We start from the raw sequence: 24654 nt of genomic DNA, 5'->3' as shown, positions 1-24654 counted from the left end.
GCGGGAGGCCACGGCGCCCGCAGGGGTCCTGACCCCACTCCCCGCCGGCAGGCCTGGGCGACGAGGGCCGTGCCCAGATGCCTGGGCCCTCCGCGTGGGGCCTATGGAAATGACAGCAGAAGCCGCAGTGTCCTGAGGGGTCCCTTAGCCTCGTGGCCGCTCGGTGGAGAGCGCGGGGGCGTCCGGGGCGGCGTGGGCGGGCTGTGACCCGGCTCCACGGTGTCGGAGCGGCCGGGGCTGGCGTGGGTGAGTGGGGCACAATGCTGTTGGCCTGACAGACCCGCTGTTTCAGTGTGTTTTGTCGTAGGGGGTAGAAGATGACGGACAACGGACGGGAGCACATACGCCCGCGCTCCCGGGGGCACTCAGGGGAAGGGGACTGAGGCCACCTGCTGCTGTTGTCCCTCCACAGCTCGTCACAGCCGCCTTGGACGGCAGCCTGCAGCTGTTCGCAGCTGAGTGACCGCCGACCTGTGGGCCAGGACGCGGGAGCAGCCACGTGAGGACGGCCGGGGGTGTTGCAGCTCCGACGTCACCGCAGGGCCCTCGGAGGCCCCGTGGCATCCAGCCCTTCTGCGGGGACACTTTCCAATAAAAGGTCCACGTGGTCCGTTTCACACCCTCGTCTGCTGGAGAACGGGGCGCTGGGTGGCGCCACCGCGGCGGGTCCCGCCCCTGCCCGCCAGGCTTCGGGCGCCTCCCACGGTGACGGTGAAGCCCCGAGGCAGGGTCCAGCTGCCCCTCGGAAACCAGCAGCCACCCTGGGGACCCCCTGCACAGCCGCCTCTGACGGCCCCAGATCCACGGCTCCCCATGGCTCCCGGGGACCCCAGAAGAGTCAGGATGCTTCTAGAATAATTCTAGGTCCCAAACGGCCGTCAGCGCAGAGGCCACCCACACGGGGGCCGCTCAGGGCCCGCCCGGAAATGCCCTGGGGAGACCCCGGCACTGTCCTGCCAGCTGGGGTGGGGGCGCCCCCGTGGCCCCCGTCCCCCCGGGAGAGGCCTCGCTGTCGCTCGGCCGCCAGGGCCCGCGCGGGCCGGGTTCCCGGTTCCCGGTTGGCATCTTCACACAGTGGCCGTAAACGTACGGGCGCCTTGTGCCACGTTTTTGAGAAGCAGAATTTACAAGAACTCATTTTATTTTATTAACCTTTGGAGTTATCCAAACGCTTTTATTCATTTATAGTAATTATATATTTTTTCCTTTGTTAACATGAAATTTATTGAAAACCAGTTAAAAATAGGTATGTAAAGCTGCTTTAGGGTAAGTCCATAGAATCTCATTTAATATTTTTAAGTTCAGTCACATTATTTAATTTTTTTATTTAACAATTTTCTTCTTGATTGCAGCAAAATATACATAACATAGAAATCACCATCTCAGCCGTAAGTGCGCAGTTCGGTGGCATTAGCTGCACTCACGCTGCTGTCCCCGCCACCGTCGTTTCCAGAGCACTGTCACCTTCCCAGACCGAAGCCGCCCCCACCAAACACTAACGTCCCCTCCCCAGCCCCTGGCACCCACCGTTCAGCTGCCGTGTCTGCGGACTCGGCCCTCCAGGGACGTCGTCAGTGGGGTCACGCGGCATCCGGCCTGGCGTAGCTCGCCGAGTGCGACGTCCTCAGGGTCCGCCCGTGTCGCAGCCCGAGTCAGATTTCCGTTTCGGGCACGGCGTTTTCCTCCGTCGCCCTGCGTGGCGTCCTGGTTGTTGCCGGCTTTTGGCCGCCGTGACCAGCGCTGCTGTGGGCGTGGGCGTGTGTGGACCGGGTCCCCGCGCTCCGTTCTTGGGGAACGCCCCCGATGTGTGGCCGCCGTGCGACCTGGAAGTTCCCTTTCGAGCGTTTTGGGGACCTCCGGACTGTCGTTCACGGTGGCCGCGCCGTGTCGCGATCCCACAGCGCCGCGCTGTTCTCTAACGTGCCGGCTTCGTGATGACTTTCATGACGTTAGTTCCTATCTATGGCGCTTTCATTCTTATATACATTTTCACCAAAGTGAGTCATGGTTCCACTTTGTCAAGTGTGACTTAAAAAAGCTTAATATAAGTAAAAACTAAATAAGATCTTTAAAAACCCTCTAACGTGTATATCTAAAATCAGCTTTGTCAGGGGGAAATGCAGGAGAGCATGAACCTGGAGGAGCTGCCGCGGCGTGGGGGGCCGAGCGCGGCTCTGCTCCCGGGCAGTCGGGCTGGGCTGGCGCGGGCGGCGGAGCTCTGGGCGGTGACCGGGCTGAGGGCCGGGCTGTCCACGCAGAGGCCCCCGCGGTTCGGGGCGCAGCGGCGTGATGCCCCCGGCGGCCGGCGGAGGACAGCGGCCGTCGCTCGCTGCGTCTGCCCGCCGCGGGGCCACTGTCACGTGCGCGCTGGATCGGCATGGCGAGGCCGCCCCACGTTCTCGGCCGTGAGCAAGCGCGTGTCGTGTGAAAGCGACCTGCCTTCTTCAGAGAGCACGGTGAAGATGATGCGTTTATGTGGAGCTTGGCCTTTTCCACGTGACTTCATTTTGTTATCCGTTTTAAAATAATAATGCTATGAATTTTATGAACTCATAAGTATTGTTATTATGTGTATTTTTCGAATGCCTGAGGAACGCCGTGTCACAGGGAGGGGACTGATGACTTTCACCTCGGACGTCCATTCGAAGGCCCTGTTTTCACAAATCTTTAGGTCTCACCAGGCTGGGCGGACCAGGCCTCGCAGGGCACGTGGGAAGGACGTCGCCGTGCCAGGCTTGCTGACGGCACTTCAGACAGGGTAGAGGCACCGAGACGGTGACCGAGCTTGGTCACAGGCCAGTGGGTCCTGGTGGAACAGGAAGGGGGGAGGGGCAGGTGGCGGCGGCGAGAGCCCAGATATGACCAAGAGCGTAGTCCCGGTGCCGACGGAGGCAGCAGAGCGATGCGGGGCATCCTCGCCCGGAGAATGACCCCAGGCCTCCCGAGGACGCTGCGGGGCCGGGGCTGGGGGTACCGACGGCGCCCGGCGGGCCCCAAGGGCTGTGGGAGGACGTTTCGCAGATGGTGCCAGTGATTTCTGAGTCTGTGGGAGCAGGTCACCAGGCCGGCCTGCTGCCGCAGGGGGCGCCCCAGGGAGGGCTTCTCCGGGCTCCAGGCGGGGACTGAGGCCCCACGCGCCTTCCCGGGATGGGCCAGTTTCAGGGCGGCCATCTGAGCGCGGACGGGATGGCCAGGCAGAGGCCTGCGTGTGGGGGGGCCACTGTCCTCCAGGGGAGCCCCTCTCGGCGGCGGAAGCGTGGGCTGTGAGCATCCTCCGTGGTGTCCGACGACAGGGTGACTCGTGGTCTGCGGCACGTGGCGTGGGCTTAGCACAGCTTTTGGCACGCCTGCGTTCCATGGACGGCAAAGCCGGAGTGTGGTGGCGGTTAGCCCAGGCCTTGCTGTGGGGGGACCAGGGGGACGGGGTCCGGGGGGGGATGGGGGCTGGGGGGGGGATGGGGACCGGGGGAACGGGGACAGGCGGGGACGGGGACAGGCGGGGACGGGGGCTGGGGGGACGGGGACAGGCGGGGACGGGGACAGGCGGGGACGGGGACAGGCGGGGACGGGGGCTGGGGGGACGGGGACAGGCGGGGACAGGGCCTGGGGGACGGGGACAGGCGGGGACGGGGTCCGGGGGGGGATGGGGGCTGGGGGAGGGGACGGGGTCCGGGGGGGGATGGGGGCTGGGGGGGGGACGGGGTCCGGGGGGGGATGGGGGCTGGAGGGGGACGGGGACCCGGGGAACGGGGACAGGCGGGGACGGGGACAGGCGGGGACGGGGACAGGCGGGGACGGGGGCTGGGGGGACGGGGACAGGCGGGGATGGGGGCTGGGGGGACGGGGGGGCCTCGGCAGATGGCGGATGAGCAGTTTGTGTTCGTTCTGGACGCCGTCGGTGGCGTCCTTTTCGGATTGGAGCTCACGGCGCACGTGGACCTGGCGTCAGGCCTCAGGCTTCGGGGGCGGCGCCGGGGTCGGGGTTTCGCGGTTGGCTGTCAAGTGGAGGACAAGGTGGCCTCTGTGCCGTACGCGGACGTCTGAGGCCGCCCACCGGGAGGGCAGGCGTGAGTGCAGGGCAGGCGCTCAGGGCCCCGCCCCCTGGTACCTGCCAGGTCCCTTCGCGTCAGGTCAGACAGCCGCGTACCGCGACCTGCGCTCGGCTGTTTCCGACCTGCAAAGCTGGCACGCCACGTGCTTCAAGCGAGTGCGTTTTGCGAAGGAGAGGTTCAGCGCGCGTGTCAAACGCTCCCCGCTCCTGCCTCTCTTTCCTCTGGCTTTTTCCGTCCTTTCCTCTTTCTCACAGACTTTGTTCCAGGCCCTGATTGGAAACAACCTTCTGGTCCGTGTCCGTGGCAGGGTCCCAGCCTAGTTTTACCTTTGCTGCCGTCGCTGGCCTCGTGGGAACGTGGCCCCTTCGCCGGTGTTTCACTTTCCGCCATTTCAGCTGCCCGCGGACGGTCACGCCCCCAAAAGATCGAATGGAAAATTCCAGAAATAAACAATTCTTCAGTTGTAAATTGCATGCCGTTCTGCATGGTGTGATGAAATTCTGCCCCGTCCCACCCTGTCCCACCCAGGATGTGACTCTTCCCTCTGCCCAGCGTCCCCACGCCGTAGACGCTCCCTGCCTGCTGGTCACTTAGGGGCCGTCGGGTCATCAGATTGACTGTCACAGTGTCACGGTGCTCGTGTTCAGGTCCCCCCGACTTCACTCGCGGCGGCCCCAAAGCGATGCGGGCAGCTAGAGTGTGCCCTGAGGCGCTTCCTTTGGGCAAAGAAGTGAACGTTCCCCACTTGATAGGAAAGAGAAAGCCGGGTGCCGAGCTTGCTGGACCTGGAGGAGGAGGAGCCTGCCGTCCGCGAGCTTGCCAAGGACAAGGAAGCGCGGTGCGGCCGTCGCCCCTCCGACTGCGGGAGCCACGGTGCCAGAGCTGCTCGGACGGCAGGGTGCGAGCCCCCAGGGGCGGGTCCCGCACGGAAGCCCGGCTCATGCAGGAGCGCTCGTGAGGACCTCAGCGGTGACCCTGCCGCAAGTGACACGGAGCCCCTTACTGTAGGTCGGGGCGGGCACACAGATAGGAATGGTTTGGGACTGAAAAACGTAAAATTACTGGCGAGAGAGACCGCATTCACTTTACCTTTGCAACAGCGCATTGTTATAATATGTATTATATTATGATTGTTAATCTCTGCAGCTAATTCATAAATTAAACTTTGCCGTAGCTGTGTGTGTACAGTAGAACGCCAGTCCACTGGGGCTGGATGCTCTTTGCAGCGCCGGGCATCCTCGGGGGCGTGGGTGTGTCCCCTGCGGGCGACGGGGGCGGCGGCCCTCACAGAGCGCCCTGAGGCCCAGAGCGGCGGTTGGAAGTCCAGGGCCTCGTGGGGAGCAAAGCGGAATCCCGGCTGCGGTTCGGGCCACTTGTCGGGGAGCAGCTGACAGTGAACGTCTTGCCTGTTCTGGGTTCTGGCCACTTGGGGCCTGAGACCAAGCATTTCACACCTACGCCCCTTGTCTCGTGTGTACTAGTTCGAGTTTTTCAACAGGATAAAAAAACGAATTAATGCAATTTAATGGTTATTTTTTCCTGGCATGTGAGGCACATACAAGGCAAAGATTCCAGAAGAACAAGGATCGAATGCAAACAAGCAACTGATATTGAAGAGAAATAATGCGACTTTGACCAGAAACTAGGGTGGTCGTCTGCGATTTTGAAATTAATGGCAAGAAAATTGAATTGTGTGGAAAAGGCGGCTGCTGCCGGAGGCTGCAGGGGGAGGAGGGCACAGGGCCTGCTGGCGGGGGAGCAGACGGTCCTCGCAAGCCTGTGAGGTCTTGGCGTCGGCCTGGAGCAGCAGGTCTCTTCCGAGGAGCACTGGGGACAGACACACCCCAGAGGTCAGCGGGAAGATGACCCGAGGTGTCTTTGCTGGGCAACAGGGTTTGGGCTTCAGTTTTCAAGGTCACATCAATAGAAAATCAATATCCTCACACAGACGCTCGTGTCCCCGCCGAGTCTCACATCTGGGGCCATCCACGCGCCCCCTCGGTGGGCCCTGCGGGTCCTGGAGTCCAGGACCCCGGCCTGCTGGACCTGTCCGGACAGCATCGGGCTGGGCTGTGCGGCTCTGGGGGGAGGTCTCCCACCGCCACTGCGTCGCCCTGTGAGAGCTGCGGCCGGCCGGCCCCTGTCCCCGGAGGGCGGGCAGTCTGCTGCTGGGCTCGCCGCTGACCAGCCTCCTCGTGAGCCTGCAGGTCGTGTCGCTCTAACAGCTGCTGCTTGGACGGCCGAGATGTGACCTCTCTGAATCCATGGTGCCGTGAAGGGCTAGTGTCACTTGTCCTTTGAATTGCAAAAGCAGCTGCCGATAGAAGTCCCACATTGAGTCACTATGTTCTGAAACTGTAGCGACCCATCTGGATAACAAAACACACGATTAGCAGGAAAAAAAGGAAAGTTAAGAACATTCCACAGGGCAGGCATGATGCCGCGTTGCCATGGCCTCTGAGACACACGGTTCAGGATAGGTGACTTCCGCATCGGGACCTCGCCTTCCGTGGGCGTCGCTGACACCCTCCCGTGACACGGTGCTTTGCTGGTGGCACTCCTCAGGCTCTAACTTGCCGTCTGTTCTCTCGTGGGGCCCGCCAGGTGCCACCACCATCTTGTCGTCTGGCCTCTTGCTAAGTTCGTGTCCTTTTTGATGGAGACCCCGAGGTGTGGTGACATTGGTCTTGCATCATGCTCTTCTCCAAGTGCAGCCTTTTCTTGTATAATGAGCGTCACAGACGCATGGCCTCTGTTGTCCGGAAGTGACCTTTCCCTGTAATTTACAAGTATTTACTATCCACCAAGGAAACACTAAACTACCCACTAAAAAACTGGAACTTTGCTTCAAACCTAGAGATCCACATGCGTGATGCTGTGACAAGTGCCAGGCATGGCAGTCACATTCTGTCCACAATGACTAAGTCTTGGGTCATTTAAATGTGTTACAGATGGATGAGGAAATAGGAAAACAAACCATCTGAAGTGAAACTATATTGATTTGTTTTCTACTGTGAAATAAATGAATCAATTTTTCTTTCAAAGATTGGAATAAACCTACGAAGTTTTGCTATGGTTGTTTTAAAGGAAATTATACTTAACAAGTTTTTATTATAACTAAGTTAATCATTTTGTTTCTTAATGGAGAAAAATATTTTGCTATTTGAAAGAGCATTAGGAAAATCAATAAGTAGGTCAAAGAATGGGGAAAATATATATAATACATATATATCAGGCAAAAGACTTATTTCCAGGCAATATAAAGAACTACTATATAATAAAAAAGGCACACAACCAAAAATGGGCAAAATTCGTGAACAGGAGCTCATGAAAGAATGCCGACATGGATGGAAAAATTGCTCAGCGTCATTTATCATTAGGGAAATGCAAATCAAACCCACGACGAGATGCTCCCGCACGCTCCCTCGAGAGTCGGCGACGTAGAGAGGCCGTCGACACCGGCGTCGGTGGGCGTCGTTCATTTAACCAAAACGCTGCTGACCGGCGTGACCTGGTTGTCACTGGGAAATGTGCCTGGCGGCTTCGTTACAAGTTGAACACGGCCCAGTGGTTCCTCTTCTGGACATTCATTGAGGAGAAAGACTACATGTGTCCCCAAACACCTTGTATGAGAAGGTCACAGAGCTCTGCTCGTGGCGGCTAAAACCTAGAATGAGCCCTAACGTCCCTCACCGGGGAGGGGTGGCTCACGCCTGGACCCGGTGGCTACTGCTCGTCGACGGAGCGGCACCGGCTCTGCGGCCAGCAGCCCCCTGTCCTGCTTCCCGGTCTCTTCAGCCCCTGACTCGAGGGGCGACTGAGAGGCAGTCGGGCAGGAGGTGGCGGGCTGGGCGCATAGCAGCCGGCCACCGCCCGGGGCTGCGGGGACCTCGGACGCCACCCTGGAGCCGGCCTGGCGGGGGCCCTTTGCCTCCCAGCTCCCCCGCGTGTGCCGTCACTTCGGCTGCGCCATGTCACAGAAAACCGCGACTTACCACATCTTTTCTTTTGCTTCGGCAGATTCAGACGTTAGAGTTCACTCGGGAATGTCCCGGGGCCCGTGCCCAGTCTTCGTGTCTGTCCTTCGTGTCGGAGAAGCCACTGGACGTGGGCTGGTGGAGGCCCGGCCGTGGGGCGGCGCGTGTCGGGCTGTGGCCGCCTCTGCAGACGGCGGGAGGCTGCGCGTCTGCGTCCACGGCGCGTCGTACGTGCCTCCTGGCCGCCTCCGGTCCCCACACCTGGCGTACAGACGGGACCCCAGGGCCGGGGGCCACGGGGCCAGCTGCGGGCAGATGGTCGAGCGGGCGGCGAGGGGCTCACGCTTCGACTCTCATCTGCAGCGAGTGGCCAGTGTCGAGCTGCTCGGGAGGGGAGTGTCCGTCCGCGTGAGGCCCTGTGGGTGGGAACAACGCCACAGTCGTGCCGGGCGCTGGCTGTGGCTGTCACACGGGGCCTGGTCTAGCTTCTCAGATTCAACGTGACGATCTTGCAGCTCATCCCTGACGATGCCGTCGCGTCTCACGTCGGGCCCGCAAACACCGGAACGCCACTCTGTCCTGCCAGCAGCGGGCGATGCAGGCGGCGCGGAGACCGTTCGCTCCTGCCCTCCCCGTTTCCAGAACTGACACAGATTTTTTAAAATGAAAAATTATTGGGGCAACGTTGACCAACAAAACCCAGTAATTTTCAGGGGTGCAATTCAGCAGCATGTCACATGCACACACATGGCACTGGGGTTCACCGCCCGGAGCTGGGGTCCTGTGGCCACACGTCTGACCCCTCCGATCCCCATTCGCCTTCCCTCCCCCTTCCCCCGTCACCGCCGACCCACCGTCCAGGGGCCTCGGTGTGTTCGTCGGGTGTTTTTGTCGCTCTTAGGTTTCTATCCCACATAGAAGTGACATCATGTGATTTGCAACCTTTTCTGCCTGGCTCATTTCGCTTAGCATGATTGTCTCGAGGTCCAGCCACGTTGTCACCATGGCGACGTTTCGTCTCCTGTAGCTGAGTGACAGTCCGTTGTATGTGTTCTGGGTGCGCCGCGGCTTCTTTATCCAGTCGTCTGTCGTAGGACACGCGGAGGACACAGTGTCACCGGCGCCCCCGCCCGCGGGCCGAACGTGTGGCCGCAGACGCTGGTTGGCCATCGTGGATAATGCCACAAGGAGCTGGGGGTGTGACTGCTTCTTCAAGACCCAGGTTTCAATTCCTTTGGATAAATATTCTGAAGCGGGATTGCTGGATCACACGGTGATTCTATTTTAATTTTTTTTAGAAATCTCCACACTTCCATAGCTGCTGAACCAATTATATTTACACCAATAATGTCCAAAGGTTTCCTTTTCTCCACATTCTGCCAACATCTGTCATTTAAAAAAAATAATAGCCAGCTTCATTGACGTGAGGTACTTGTCTCTTCGTGGTTTTGATTTGCATCTCCCTGGTGATTGGTGATGCTGAGCATCTTTTCATTCACCTGTTAGCCTTTCGTTGGTCTTTTTTGAAGAAATGTCCATTCGCTCTTTTGCCCATTTTATTGGGTTATTATTTTTTTGCTATTGAGTTGTAGGAGTTTCCTATATATTTTAAATATTAACTCTCAAATACTTTCTTCCATTCCTCAGTCGCCTTTTCATTGTGTTGATATCTTCTTTTCTGTGCAGAAGCGTTCTAGTTTAATGCAGTCCCATTTGTTTATTTGTGCTTTTGTTGCCCGTGTTTTTGGTGTCACATCCAGAAAATCATTGACAAGACCAATGTCAAGAATACTTTTCCTTGTTTTTTTTTTCCTAAGAATTTTACTATTTCAGATATTAAATTTAAGTCTTAAATCCAATTCTAGTTAATTTTTTGTGTGGCGTAAAATAAGGGTCTGATTTATTCTCGCGGATAACCAGTTTTCACAACACCGTTTATTGGAGAGCGTTTCCTTGTTGTGTATTCTTGTCAATTTACTGAATACCAGAGGACTGAATATATACGGGTTCATTGCGAGGCTTTCTACTGTGTCTCACTGGTATGTGTGGCCATTTTTATGCCATTGCCCTACTGTTTAGATTACTGTAGCTTTGCAATATATTTTGGAATCAGAAAGTTTGATGCCTCCAGCTTTGTTTTACTTGCCTGATATTGCTTTGGCTATTTGAGGACTTATTGGTTCTCTGTGAATTTCAGGGTTTTTTTTTTCTCTTTCTGTAAAAAAATCTATTGGGATTTTGATAGTGATTGTATATAAATCTGTAGATCACTTTGGGTTGTGTGAATTTTTAATGATATTCTTTCAACCCTTGAACTTGGGGTGTATTTCCATTTATTTGTGTCTGCTTTAATGTCTTTCATTATGTTTTATAGTTTCATTGTACCAGACTTTCATCTCCTTGGTTAAGTTAAAGTCTAAATATTTATTCTGTTTGAAGCTATTATTAATTGGACTCTTTCCTTAATTTCCTTTTCAGATAATTTATTGTTTAGAAATGCAACTGATTTTTGTATGTTCATTTTGTATCCTGCAACATTGCAGAATTTATTATAATGGTTTTTTTGTCATTGAAGTTTTTAGAGTTTCTGCATATAAGATCACATCATCTGCAAACACAGACAATTTTACTTCCTTTCTGATTTGGATTTATTTTATTTTATATTTTATTTTATTTTTAAATTTCCTAGTAGCTCTGCCAGGGCTTCCAGTACTGTTGAACAGAAGTGATGAGAGTGGGCATCCTTGCCTTGTTCCAGATCTTAAAAGAAAAACTTTCAGTTTTTATCATCGTGTATGATGTTAGTTGTGGAATTTTCATATACGGGCTTTATTATGTTGAGGTAAGTTTTTTCGATCATTCGTTTAGAGTTTTTAATCATAGAAGGGTGTTAAATTGTCTCAAATCCATTTCCTACATCTATTGACATGGTAATGTGATTTTCATTCTGTAACTATTTGTCACATTGATGGATCTATGGATGTTGAACCATCCTTGCATCCAAGGCAAAACTTCCATTTGGTCATGGTGTATGATTTTTTTAATGTGCTATTGAATCTGGTTTGCTAATATTTTGTTGAGAATTTTAGCATCTGTATTCACTGGAGATATTGGCCTATGTTTCCTTCCCTGTGGGGTTGTTGTCTGGCTTTCATATCAGGGTAATGCTGGTCTCGTAAAATTAGTTTGGAAGTGTTTCTTCTTCTTCTTCTTCTTTTTTTTTTTTTTTGGAAAAGTTTAAGAAAGTTTGCTATTAAATATTTGTATGATTCAACTGTGAAGCCATCTAGTTTTGAGCTTTTCTCTGTTGGAAGATTATTGCTGATTCAATCTCCGTATGTCAGGCTTTTTATTCCTTTTTGAGTCAGTCTTGGTAGATTGTGTATTTGTAGGAGTTTAACCATTTCTTTGAGTCGCCCGGTCCGCTGGCATATAGCTGTTCAGAAGGCCTCTTGTGGCCTCTCGCTTTTGTGGCATCAGTCGTGATGTCCCCGCTCCCATTTCCAACTTTATTTATTGCCTCTGGTGCTGGCTGGATCCTTCGTGCTGGGCAACCTCGTCTGCGACACCAGAATATTTTGTCGTTGTCTTCCGTGCGTTGCTGTGTACCTCTCGCTGGTCACTGCGTAGATGCGCTTCCTAACGGTGGACGATGTTCAAACCGAAGAACCCGCTTTGGGAATCACTGAGAGCGTCCGAAGCCAAAGCAGAACTCAGGTGAGTAATGTTACTTGGTCTGTTTTTGACTTAATGATCTGACCTTGGCCCGCACCGTACATATTTTTTAAAAAATGCTAAAAAATTACATCAGCCTAGCACACACTTGGAGAATCCCAAATCTCTATGAGAAAAGGAAGGTTTCTCCAGGTGGGTAATAGAAGGAAGCGGTCTGTTTCCCTCCACCCTGGGCATCGAATCACAGCCTAGCTCCCTGGGTGCCCGGGGCACCTCCTGGCCCACCGGCCCCGCGCCCCTCGCCCAGCACGCCTGCCCACGGAGCCAGCCTTGCACACGGGACCCTCACCTCACTGGCTCCTGCCCACGTGGCTCGTCACTGCAGCTCCCGCCCTCCCCGAGGCCCCCAGCTGGGCGACGTGGCCATGCAGTCGCCCTGCTCTGACCCAGCTTTCCTCTGGGCCCGACATCCGGCATCTCCCAGAGGCCCTGGTGCATGTCACTGGTGTCTCGTCCACTTCGCCTGTGGGGTGCCACCGCGCTGGGGTCCTCTGGCCCAGCGAGGACACCGAGGGAAGTGCACTACCCCGCCCTGCCTTGCCAGAAGCCTGTGAGACCGGTGTGGCGCGTCCTCCAGTTTGCGGCCACCCTGGTCCAGCCGGGGCCTCAGCTTAGGGGTCCCATCTTCACGACCACCTGTTGCGAGCGCGCTTTGCAAGAAACCCTCTCACGGTTGGTCCCTCCCCTGTGTGCGAGGAGGGGACCTAAGTGACCAAAAATGAAAGAGACATAACCCCATGACCGGACTGGGGCAAGGACAGTCCCCAGATACGTGGGCACCGAGGTTTCCATGTGTTCCCTTAGAGGCGCCAGGAGGAGGGGCGACCCGTTTGGTGCACACGCCCATGTCACCTTCCGGTGACGACAGTCGCGGTCAGTTCCGAAAACTGCCTGCAGATGAACAGTTTGGTTTTCATAACGCTGACTCTGCCTTTGCGTTACGACCCCCCGTCCTGTCTTCGGTTTGAGCTGTCCTTTCCCTCGCTTGGTGACGCGGGGTGGTAGACAGTCACTTCTCAGCTTGCCCCCAATGTATGTGATAGATATAAATTTTTCTCACTACTTTTTAGCTGCGACCAAAAGCTTCGATTGTTTTCAATGGCTTTGTTTAGGTTGATTGGCAGACAGTAAACGGCGCCCACCACAGTGAAGACCCCGAGCAAAGCACGGACCGAAGGAAACGTCCTGAAGGTTGTCTTAGCAAAATATCTCCACTGAGTTTGGGTCTCGGAGGTGAGTTACTGAAAGCCAGATTCCTCCTCTGGTGGAACGCGAGCCTTGTCCTTGGTCCCTGAACAAAATAGCTCTTGCAAAAGCCAGGGTCCCTCGGAGCTTAAATAACTGGTCAGTGCTTGCAACCCAGTTAATTTGTGTCAAACACTGACTTTATGGGCCTGGTTACCTTTGGGGTCATGTGGCTTCCTTTTCCAAGAAATTGCCTGGTGTTTGCTTTCATGGGCTACGTGGATCTTGACCAAAAGGCCTCTTACCAGAAAGTATTTGAGACATAAAAATAAACATTATTCGAACAAATTTGCTAAGAGTAGGTGGACAAAATATACATTTTCAAGTTCTTCACTAATTATGTAACCTAGCTCCAAAGTTGCCTAGGATATAAGTTCCGGGTTGGAAGCGCGTCTCTTGCAAAATGTCTGCGGTAGCACTGCTTCCTGCCCGCCCTGCTCCATCGTGGTTTTGCGTGAGCCTAACTGCATTCTGGCAAAGCCACTGCGAAGAGCCATTTCTCAAATCGAAACTTTGGAAAAAGTATGCGCTTCTCAAAGTAAAATAATATTAATAAAACTCAGCCAAAACCTGCATTAATATGGCATTCTCTTTATTAACTTTAATTTCTGGTTTCATCATTGCAAACTCTCAAATCAAATGGGCTGAAAAAACATGTGAATGACCCTCTGGGGAAATAAAATTATACTTTTAATAGCCAAAAGGTAAGTTAAAATAAAACAACATGCTGAAATAAAGACTTTAGGGACGGGTTCAGTAATTCTGCCAAGTATTAGTGTGATTGAAAAGCAACTGAAATGATGGAAATTGTATTTCAGCCCTGAGCTTTCACAGATCTTTAGTCAGGATCATCTAATCCCCGTTTATTAATGATTCTTTGATGTGTCACTGAACTTTCTTGAGAAAAAATGAAAAATCTTGGTATCCGCAGAGCTTTGGCTGTAAGAGTTTGGGTTTTGTTTTGTTTTTTTTGAGCCGCCTGGCTGTGCCTGGGCCCAGGAGTGGCGGTGGCGCCCGCTTGGAGCCTGACGCCCCAGCGGCCCCCTCCTGCTTCTCAGCGGGGAGAGACCTTATTTTTTTTCCTACTTCTTAAGTCTACTCAAAAACGTGCCATTTTGCAGAAGATAGTGAAATGTGGAGAAATAGGTGTCACTGTAATAATGACGAGGAGGTGTTTTACTCAAGATGTCAATAAAGAAGTGCAAACCTTAAGCCACTGGACTCACGGTGATCCAGAGATTTCCAAGTGCGGGAGGCACACGCTGCCCCCAAGCACGATGGCGGTGCCCTCCACTCTCTCTAGTTTGATAGTCCAAGAAAGCAAAATACTTTCCACTTTATAAAAATTTGAAGACCGCCAGGGGAGACGGGTTGGCCTGGCGCACGCCGGAGCAGAGAGCGCCTCAGCTAACCGCAGGGCAGAAAAGGAGACCAGACTTTTCCAGGCCCCGGGCCAGCGGGAGCCAGGTCTCGCTCCCAGCTCCCGAAGTCTTAGGAGGTGACTGGTAACTTCGCACGCGGACAAGTTTAGAAACCGGGCGAGGACGAGGGCAAAGGGGGCGCCCCCGGCACGCTCGCCAGTGACAGCGCCGCCCGCGCTTTCTCCCGTCGTTCCCCGTTAAAACGGTGCTGACGTGATCTCGTGTTGACCATGGACAATACGTAAAGCAGCTTTGTTCTGTAGGCGCCATTCGTTTGGGTGAAAACTGTCCAAATGAAAAAGATAGCACCTCGCAATTTGATTCAGATTAAAAGCATCTCGGCCCATCCGTTCATGCAAACATTCCCGAACCCTCAGTTAAGTCAGCAGATGCTGATCTGTACCTGTTTGCGTGTTTCTGATGGAGGCCGCGTGTCACCACAGTTAGGAGCAAAGTTCCGCCGTCAGATGTCCTGGTTCAAATCCGGGTTCCACCACTTACCGATGGGGTCACCTTGAGAAAGCTCTTACCTTTTCTAAGCATCTGCCTCTCCACCGGTACGAAAGAACGTTATGGTGAGCGTGCCATGGACTTGTCGCCTACGCTAATAGGTAGAAGCCACAAGGGGTCAGGAGGTCTGTCACCAGCAGCTGCTCTTGTTGCTAAAACTCATGGCTTCGTTAAAGAACGCGCCAGCTGAGGACTGAATCCTGCGGTGTCGCCACCGTCTCGAAGAACCGCCTTCTCTCTGTCCCATGGCACCGTTTCAGCCGTAGCACACATTCAGGCGCAATCAGTCTTTAAACGTGCTTCCGTCTGTTTTTAATTCAGCAGGACGTCTGAGGGGACGTGCTGCATTCGCCATCTTAACCTATGTCAAATACACCCTTGTCACGTTTGGGATTTTGTACCCATGTGACCGCCTGTGAGTGAAGCTTGCCCCTAAATCTGTGCGTACTTTTTACCATTGCTTCCTAGAATAAACACGTTCATGATTTATAACTGGAATTCCAGTTCACTTACCTCTCAGAAAGCGTATTTAGTTCGAAAGCGCTTTCGGGATAGAAGCGCAGGTGCTTAACGGAAGGTCCGTTTGCCGAGTTCCACTGCGGCCTTTGTATCCAACGTCACCACAAATACAAACGAAGACAGAAAAGTCTCAATGCTAAAAATGCCAATCAAAGGACAATGACATACCCAAACCTTTCGGTGACGAGCACTAGGGGTGAGGAGGAGGGACTGAGGGGGCAGCCGAGTCTGGTCTTCTGCGTGGGAAACCGCAGTTGATGTTCTGGGCAGGTGGATCCGAAAACCGGGAGCGACGCCTCCCAGCCTCCTGCCGTGCTCACCGCCTGTGACCGGCCGGGGGTCGGTGCTGTCCCTGCCGACAGTGGCCGGGGGAACCGGCCCCAGGACCCTGCCTCTGCTCCGGCCACGCCCCTCCCTCCCCCCACTGTGGACGGCGTTGCTGGGGCCCTCCGGACGGATCTGGGGAGACAGCGGAAGAAGCGTTCGGTTTAAGAGGCTGTGACTCCCCGCTGGAGGCCTCTCCTCCCCGCTCTCTCTCGCTCTCTCAGCTCGCCGTGCTGGGAGCCGAGGTCCGTGTCACACGCATTCGCAGAGAGAGGCCCACGGCCGGGAGGAGCTGAGGCCCCCACCCCAGCCATGGGGAGGGGGCTGGACGGTGGCCATGCAGGGGCTACAGGTAGCCCCGTCCGGCCTCGGATGGGACCACGGGGGCCTGGCCGCCAGGTCGACGGCAGCCTCACGGGTGACCTTGACCTGGGCCGGATAAACTGCACAGGTTCCTGACACGCACACCATGGGAGGATTCGCGTCTCTTGTTTAACGCCCCGAGTGTTAGGGTGATTTGTGACCCGGCCAGAGAGGGCGACACACACCCCCACCTCCTGTGAACCTGCTTTGAGGTAGAGTTCTCCAGGGCACCTGACCTTCCCTTTCCCCTTTCTGCAGGAATTTTCTTAAAATGGTACAGGAAATAAATTGATATAACTTACAGGAAAACCCGTGTGCCCCGAGAGGTACAGATGAAGGGGTGCGCTGGTGGGGACATTGGGGTGCACCCTGGGTGCGCTGCCTTCAGTGTACAAAGTCGGCCAAGCGTGATGAAGCATCATAACGAGTACCGGGCTGGACGCTCGCTGTCTCTCCTGTTGTGTCCGGAAAAGATGTAATCGTCACGTCAGTGGGCGGAGACCAAGAGAAACGCCTGTGTTTTCGCTGCAACAACGTGAGTTGTAAAAAAATCCCCTTGTTTATGAGGGATAAAGAGGGGAAGCAAAGTGCTATTTGAAGCCCATTACAAAAAAGGTCTAAATTAAAATGGGAAACGTTTTTATGCCGAAATATTTAGGGCCAAAGGGAGAGTTTGATTTAAACGTCCTCCAAAATGCAGAAAATGATACTGGGAAACTTTCAAATTAGAAAATGTGAGAAGACACGTCTGCTGGAAACAAAGACACGTATGGAGATGTCAGTGGAGCTAAGAATCAAAAGCTTTGGAATAAAACTAGAACCAGCCCGACTAATGCGAACGGGGTCCCGCGGGCACAGGCGACCGCGGCGGCTGCCCGCGGCCTGTGGACGACACGCTCCCGCGGCTTTTTGGGACTGAGCAGAGGTCAGGAGGCTTTTGCCACGGCGGACACTACCTGGTGGCGCTGGGAGCCAGGCATGGGCAGGTGTCAGAAAGGGGAGGTGTGCGTGTGCGTGTGTGTGTACGTGCGCGTGTGTGCTTGTGCACACGTGTGCGTGTGCATGCACACTCATGTTCTTGATGGGAGAAGGAACTCCATAATATGACAATACTTAGAGCAAAACATATTCCAGTGAAATATTTTTAAGGAAAGAACAAAATTTTTCAACATCCTGACAGAAAACAAACTAATTAAAAACAGACTACAGAAATCTGGCCGGCTTCTCCACGACGATAAATTCTAGGAGATAAAAGAATAACGATCCGATAATGAGAGAAAAGTCCTCTGACCCTGGCCGGCGTACCCAGCCAAGCTGTTCAGGTGTAAAGACAATACAAAGATTCGAGAAGCAATGTTGTCTGAGAAAATAAATTGCCACAGTATTCTTGAGTAAAAGCTCCCTGAGGAGAAGATTTTGCAGCGCCAGTGGTCCGGCCGAGTGACACTGCCGGGCCGTGACAGACCCCGGGGCAGCTCAGCTCCACCCCGCGAGCGAGCACCAGGCCGGCCGCCCGCACACGTGTGTGCCAGGCTAACTTTGGGTCACGACGTGGTGACTGCCGGTTTTGCCCTCCCCTTTTATACAGCTATGAAACTACACGAATGTTTGAATTATTAACACTATCAGAAATCCTCTACAAATAAGCCAATACCCTTGAAGAATTTGAGCTGATTAAAATAAACGATAACAATAAGAAACAAAATTAGAGTAGTAACATTACCCGCAGAAATGACACTGGCCTCAGACGGCCCGTGGGTGTGCACAGCGTGAGACGCCCGGCGTCTGGCAGGCATCCCAAATACGGCACCCTGTTTCAGGAAGCGAGTGGTACCCAGCTACCAAAACCTGACGTTAGCAATTGCGTTTAAGACTGAAGACAAAATTCTGAAACGAGATGCTAATAAATCCAACTCATTTAAAAGTACTACACATAAGGACAAAGTTGGCTTTATTCCAGGAATAAGAAGTGTTCTGTATTAGAAAATGTGTTAATACAGTTCACCGCCTGTGACCATCTTGACAGCAAACAAACATTTAATGACATTCAAAATCATAATTCATGAACATAATTTTCACCCTGGTGGGGAAGAGCGGTCTCAACCCAGCGGGTGACGCAGCAGTTGCCGCCGAGACCGGAGAGGCAGCGAAACCCAGACGAGGCGCGGGGTGCGGTGGGGGGCACGGTGGGGGGGGTGCGGGGTATGTGGGGGTGTGTGGTGCGCGGGGGGTGCGGGGTACTTGGGAGGTGCGGGGTGTGGTGTGGGGGGCGCGGGGTTCAGGGGTTGTGTGCGGGGACCACCATCGACAAGAGCAGAGCGCCGCGTCGGGCCGGGGAGGGGGCAGCACAGGCCCAGGGGCCGGAGCGGTGTGACAGGCGCCAGGGGCCACGGAAGCAGGTGCGCGGCATGCAATAGGACCAAACCGCTCTACCTGCGGGAACAACTGAAAGTCTTAGGAATAACTGCACCAAGAGGGTCAAGAAAACAAACATTTTCGTCAGGGAGATTTGAATAAATGGAGACATCGTAAAGTAGTATAAGGATCTACATCTTTTAGAGGAACCTGTAGTTTATTTAGAAGTTCAAAAACTCAACTTTTAGAAGATGATGAAAAAATTAGTTTATCTGGAAGAATGAAAATTCTATGATATTAAAATGAAACCCTGAAACGAAAGGGCTTGAGGGCCATTTCGCACAACCAGACATCGCAGAAAAAACCCACTCAGTTAACACCGTGGGCGCCGCGGGGAGCTAGGCCACCTGCCCGGCCGCGTCCCACCTGCCCGGCCGCGCCCCACCTGCGTCCTCTGCCTCACGGGCTGAAGTGGAAATCGTGTGTCACCGCAGACAGCACGTTTTGGAACGGCTGCTTTAAAACTGCTGGGTAAGGACTCGCGGACGCCATTGCTGTTGGACGAATCGTTTCTCCTCCTGACTTACCACAGTGATTCCTGGGGGAGGAAAATTGTTTTAAAAAAGAAAAAAGGTGTTTTTAAAAGAACACCTCATATTTTCCCCTCCAACGCCGTCTGCCCCCCACTCCATGGGTGGCTGTTTACAGGGGGGTCCCCAGGCCATCTCAAGCCAAGACGTCATGGGAGTTTCCTGTCTTCACCTTGAGGGTCCCTGGATGGCGCAGCCCAGCCTCTCTCCCTCCCTGAGCACAGCCGACGGGGCGACCGTGAACCCCTGACCGCAGGAAGCTGCCAGGCCATGTGTCCTGCAGATGGGGGGGGCTGAGGCTTGGAGCCAGCAAGTCCTTGAGGGAGCTGTGGCCTATCCGTGTCCCACCCTGGGGTGGGGTCAGCGCAGCACAGCCCCGGAGGGCTGGGGGCCGGGGCGGCCGTGCGTGGGGAGGCCCTGCCCCCTCTTGGGTTCCCCAAACCGCCTCTGTGGTGAGAAGCGTCCCGTTGTTTGTACAGCGCAAGTGGCAGCTGTTTGTAGTGACCACCTGGTCCCACCTGTTTTACTTTTGGGTAAATATTAGAAATCCCCATACCTCTTCCTGTGGCCTGGACTTGGGGCTCACAGTCGGCAAAACCTGGAACCCCCTCCAGCTCGGCCATCAGCCCTGGGGCATTGCCTCCCTGGTTCTGGGGAGTGGGCCTGGGTGGTGCATGCGGGGAGACCCCAGCCTCACCTGGGGACACGGGCAGCATGGAGTGTGGCCCCCACACTGGCTTGCCTTGTCTTTCCTGCTCTCGGGAGTCAAAACATGCAGAACTGGGTCATCTCCGTCCCTGTCCCAGACGCCCCTGCACGTTTGGGGCAGAGACTGTGCGTGGAGGTGACCAGTGCCCGCCCACTTAGTATCCCATGATTCCACGGCTGTGACGTCAACCCCAGGGACCTCCCTTGTTCTCAGTTGCCAGTTTGAGACGTGTCACCCAGGCCGAGCTTCCCAGCGCGGAGCCCAGCTCTGCGCACGAACCCGGCCACGCGGGGCTGGTCCGAAGCAGGTTCTGGGACTGAAACCCAGAGTTCCGGACCTCCAGTCCCAACGCTCAGGGGTCGCCACCACTGAATTCATGTCGGGCGTGGCAGTGACCACTCATGAGGACATTCTGCGCCACGGTTAAAATTCTGTATCACAATGAAAGATGAATAATAGTGTCATCGTTTAAATAGTTATACCTGGAATGTGGCCTTAATTAACTTTTTGCTCATAAGTATAGAATAAACTAGGTGGAAAAATGGAAAATTAATAGCAATGATTGAATGTGTAACATCCGGAGCTATTTGATTGCAGAGGAAAATGTGAGGGGACGTTAGGCGGGGTCGTCCCCTGAGGTTCTTCGCGTCCGTGGGAGCTTGGTGACTGCGGGGTGGAGGCAAAGCTGACTGCCCAGGTTTGTGCACGAACAACTCCCACGAGCCTTTAGTCGAGACCGTGCGCCCAGAAACTTTTTGGGATTCAGTAAATATTTCTACTTTAACTCAAACCATTTGAAAAAGCGATTTCAGTAGCATTGCCAGGCATTTTTCGGCTTAGTGTTTGAAGCATGGTAATTTTAAGGAAAATTTGATCCATATGTTTGAATAACTTAAGTTTGCAGCATTGGACGACAATTTTAAAAAAACATTTAGTTCAGGAGGGTTTGTTCCCTAAAGCGAGAGTCACGTGGCTCAGTCATATGTCTGCCAAGTGGACCCGAATGCCCCACGATCCGCTGGCCCTTAGCTTTCCAAGACCATGGTCGTGGCTTCGGATGGGGACCCACGTTCAGCCTGGCAACTCCATCTCCTGTATCCACGCGTTTGTCCCACGTGCAGGGGGGCGGGCACCGGCCACGTCACTAGCTGCCACTCAGCAGGATCTGAGGGAGGGGCCCGCGGCCTCCCCCTGCCCTGGAAGACCTCCTCCCAGCCCACCTGTCACCCCGCAAAGGTCTCATGGCGCCTAGTCTCGTTTGCTTGTAAAAATGTGTTCGGATGGAAGGTCTAGGTTCAAAGGTGTTTTAATGTCACCTCTGTTTTCTCTTCGCAGGTCGGGCTCACGGGGCCTCCGCTGCTGGGCAGAGTGGGGACGCCCCTGACATGCTGCTGCCCCTCCCCCACCTCCCAAAGCCCATGCTGGGAGGGGTGGGGGTGGCCGGGGTCATGTTAAGAAGTAGGGAGTTGCTGTAACGCTCCCTGAGACCACAGTGGCAGGCCAGGTGTCCTCGGGGTGGCAGGGCTGGCGTCTGGCCCCTCACGGGGCACACAAGGCTCTCTGGGGGCCCCACAGGCTCTCACCCCCAGTTGTCGCCATCAGCGGAGAGCCTACAGTCCTGGCGCCGAGGCCTCCTCGCCAGCGGTCAGCGCCTGCTGTGAGCCACCTGGCAGGTGACGCTGGTCGTGACACCAGCCGCTCACATGCTCCTGTGGAAGAGAGAGAGTTCAGACTGTCCTGCAGTGTCCCTGACCACAGTGGCCTCCGGGCTTGAAGTGGGCGGCGCTGTCTCCCGCCCGCAGGTGCCTTCTCTGCCGTGTCGCGGAGCCGCCCTGTGCCGGGGAGCCAGCTGTGTCCTCGCGTTGGGAATAAACTGGGCGACAGAGCAGACGCCTTCTCTCAGACAGAAGGGGCTCGCCCTCCCTGTCCCGTCTAAAATCGTGACGTCGCCGTGCGTCTGCGGTAGAACACGGCGCGATGCGCGAGGCGTCTCCGCGGCTCAGAGGTCCCGAACGGTCTGAGCGCAGACGTGCGCTGGTCGGGACTCGAAGGGCCGGTGATGGCACATAGCGTCGGCACATGTCGTCGGTGTTTGCAGAACCTGGTGGCAGAACCTGGTGGCCCAGGCTGGAAACAAGTGTGGACGGCAGGGTGGCAGGGTGGGGGCAGGGCCGCGGCATTTGTCATTGCTGCCAGAAGTCCCAGGGACTGGGAGGTGGCTCATTCTGGGCCTGGGCTCCTGTCCCCGACAGCCTCCACGTCCCACCTCCGGCCTCGGCTCACTGATCTTCACAGGGTCCTCACCCTGCGCCGCCACCGCGGAGACACTAGTCTACCATTACGGCGACCCTGTGAGACGCTCTAGATACAACTCGCGTTTCAATTGTTCTGGTCCGTCAGGGACCTGGACAAATGCTGTCACCACTTCTTGCAACGTAGGCAGCTGTCCCATGGCCCGCCCTGACGCCCCCTCCCTGAGATGAGGACACCACCTCCCGGTTTCAGTCACAGCCGAAGGAGCGCAGCGGCTGCCTGGGGACCCGCACGCGCCGTGGCCACTGTCCTCTGCCCTTCCCCGCTGCCTCCGGAGAGTTCCCCCTGAATGAACTCACTCAGTCACAGGGTGTCGCGGACAGAGAGCCACACCTTCACCTAGTGACCAAGTGCGTAATGTGCTGTTCTGTGCAGCGGTGACATTACCTAGTTTCAGTCTTTTTGGCCACATCGCTCGACCTCAGTCTTCTCTGTATCCGTACGCATAAACGATGCTATTTGTTTTCTTAGACGATATAACTGTCTACGAAGTATTTGTCATAGTCACCTTAATCGCTAGTCTATTTTTCACTTCGTCTTTGGATTTTGGTTTAAAAGTTTCTGAAATCACATGCCGAAGGAATATGTATATTTTTATATACAATACAATATATAATATTTATATACATAAAATATATAAATATGGTGAAAGGGATCAAATTAGGATAGGAAGGTTTACAGCATATCAGTATGTTTTTAAACAGGACACTTACATGAGTGGCATCGCTCTTTTTAAGTTTAATCTTGTGATCACGCGCTAATCAGACACAGCCCCTGTGTTCACGAAGGTTTATAAACACGTTCCCGGCGGCGTGAACGGGGCGTCCGCGTCCGCCAGGACCCTGTGTGGACAACGGCGCGGGACCCTGACTCTGACGCCAGGAAGCACCATCCTGCGGGCCACCAGTGTCACCTTTGCTGGGCACCTCCAGCAGCAGTGAAGAGCCACAGGAAGACCGGAAATCTGCCCCCGGCTGGGCACGGCTGAGTGGACGGCGCTTCGTCGCCATCACCTTGGTGAGATTCGTGGCCCCGCGCGGCTCAGCGAGGCACCGGGCCAGGCGCGCGCGGGCGGGAACAGAGCCGCCACCCAGGCCGGCGCCACGCGGCGCGCTGCGGTCCCTCCCTCGGGAACCCGCCGCCCTGTTCCCCGCGCCGCGCGGGGGTCACGCCGTCCCTCAGCAGTGAGAACCCCGCGCGACGCGGCCCGACGCTTTCTCTCGTCTGCGTCATGCCGAGGGCTTCCGTCCGCCATGGTCCTGAAGCTAAAATCTCTGCGGGATCCCCTGCCCGCCCCCGGAAAGCTTGCTTCTGCTTCAGAAGAAACCCGGTCGGTCTCGACGATCGAGAAAGGTTTGGGAGAGACGCATTTTCATTCATCACCATGCGGGTGACGTTGGAACTGCGGACCTGGACGAGGCCACTGGGAGGGTTTAGCAGGACCAGGATGGACGGCCTGAGACTGAACTTAAAGGAACGCAAACACTTTCACACCTCGAAGAAGGAAAACCAGTCCTTAGAATAAACTGGAGAAACAAACAAAAACCGCAAGCAAGCGGAAGAAAAGCCGCGGTGACACGGTGACGCAGAGGCCACTGAGAGGGCGCTTTCTGGAGCAAGTGCGGGAGAACGGCGCTGCTGCTGCCGCCGAGGCAGGGCGCCGCGGAGCCGCTGTCCGGTATGACCGCGTCATCCCACCGGTCGGCGAGAGGCGTTGGGCCCGAGGAGGACGCGGAGGCCGAGGGGCGGTAGCTGCGCGGGACCGTCGTTGAGAAGGCGGGCTGCGTGGCAGCGGAGGGAACCGGGGGGCAGTCGGAGGGCGGCGGGGGCTCAGAGCGGGGCCTGAGGGGAGGGCTCCGAGCCGGGAGCGGGGGCCCAGCACCCAGCACAGAGGGGGCGAAACTGTGGAGCGGACGGTTCGCAGGAGCATCTGAGATCCCGGGAGGTGGACAGGTCGTAAGTGGGGGCCGGCGAGCCCCCGTGGGGCCACTGGCCGAATCCGCGGTGAAATCAGGCTGCCGGCCTGTGACTCCTCCAGGAGGGCTGGTTGTCACACGTATGTGAAGAGGAGTGAAATGCTGGGTTCACCTTGGGCCGAGCTTCCTCCAAGGGGATGAGACGGAGCGTTAGGGAACCTTTAGGGCATTGCAGAGAGGGCGGGGCCTCCGTTTTAAGCTGCGTGATGAGATGAGACCGCAGCTCAGGGCTGGGATCGTGGTTAACTGGGTGTGTCCAGTTGTGTGGTCACACTCCGGTCCAGACGTTGCTGCGGAGGTCTTTCTAGACAAGATTAACATTTACATTAGTCGACTTGGAGTAAAGCAGATGACTTTCCACAGTGTGGGTGGGCCGCATCCAAGCAGTTGAAGGCTTGAAGAGGAAAACTTGATGTCACCCAGGGAGGAAGTAATTCCTCCTCCAGACTGTAGCATAGAAATTGTGCCTGAGTTTGTAGCCCTCAGGGTCAAGACGGTGACAACACTGTTCTCTGGGTCTCCATCCTGTGGAGTTCACACTTGCCAGGCCTCACCTCATAGCACT

General features: G+C 55.2%; 1 protein-coding gene and 1 long non-coding RNA gene across 3 annotated transcripts in view; both read left to right on the top strand.

The window, feature by feature from the left end:
* The window catches only part of WDR27 (WD repeat domain 27), a 98860-nt gene extending 95463 nt beyond the window's left edge, over positions 1–3397 (top strand). The window contains exon 25 of one of the 2 annotated variants that reach the window (XM_016125060.2): positions 413–3397. In XM_016125060.2, the coding sequence (XP_015980546.2) occupies positions 413–463 (51 nt within the window). In that variant the 3' untranslated portion in view covers positions 464–3397. Of the gene's footprint in view, positions 1–292; positions 372–412 lie in introns of those variants that run through there. The other variant, XM_036223698.1, reaches the window with a different exon arrangement.
* Positions 3398–10443: 7046 nt separating this feature from the next.
* On the top strand, positions 10444–23157 carry LOC118604010. The gene is made up of 3 exons (XR_004951608.1): positions 10444–11746; positions 12877–12997; positions 20398–23157. It is a non-coding gene; the product is annotated as an uncharacterized LOC118604010 (long non-coding RNA).
* The last annotated feature ends 1497 nt before the right edge of the window (positions 23158–24654 follow it).

The sequence above is a fragment of the Rousettus aegyptiacus genome, unplaced genomic scaffold, assembly GCF_014176215.1.
Source record: "Rousettus aegyptiacus isolate mRouAeg1 unplaced genomic scaffold, mRouAeg1.p scaffold_m13_p_1, whole genome shotgun sequence".
NCBI lineage: Eukaryota > Metazoa > Chordata > Mammalia > Chiroptera > Pteropodidae > Rousettus > Rousettus aegyptiacus.
This window is presented reverse-complemented; position numbering and strand designations above follow the sequence as displayed.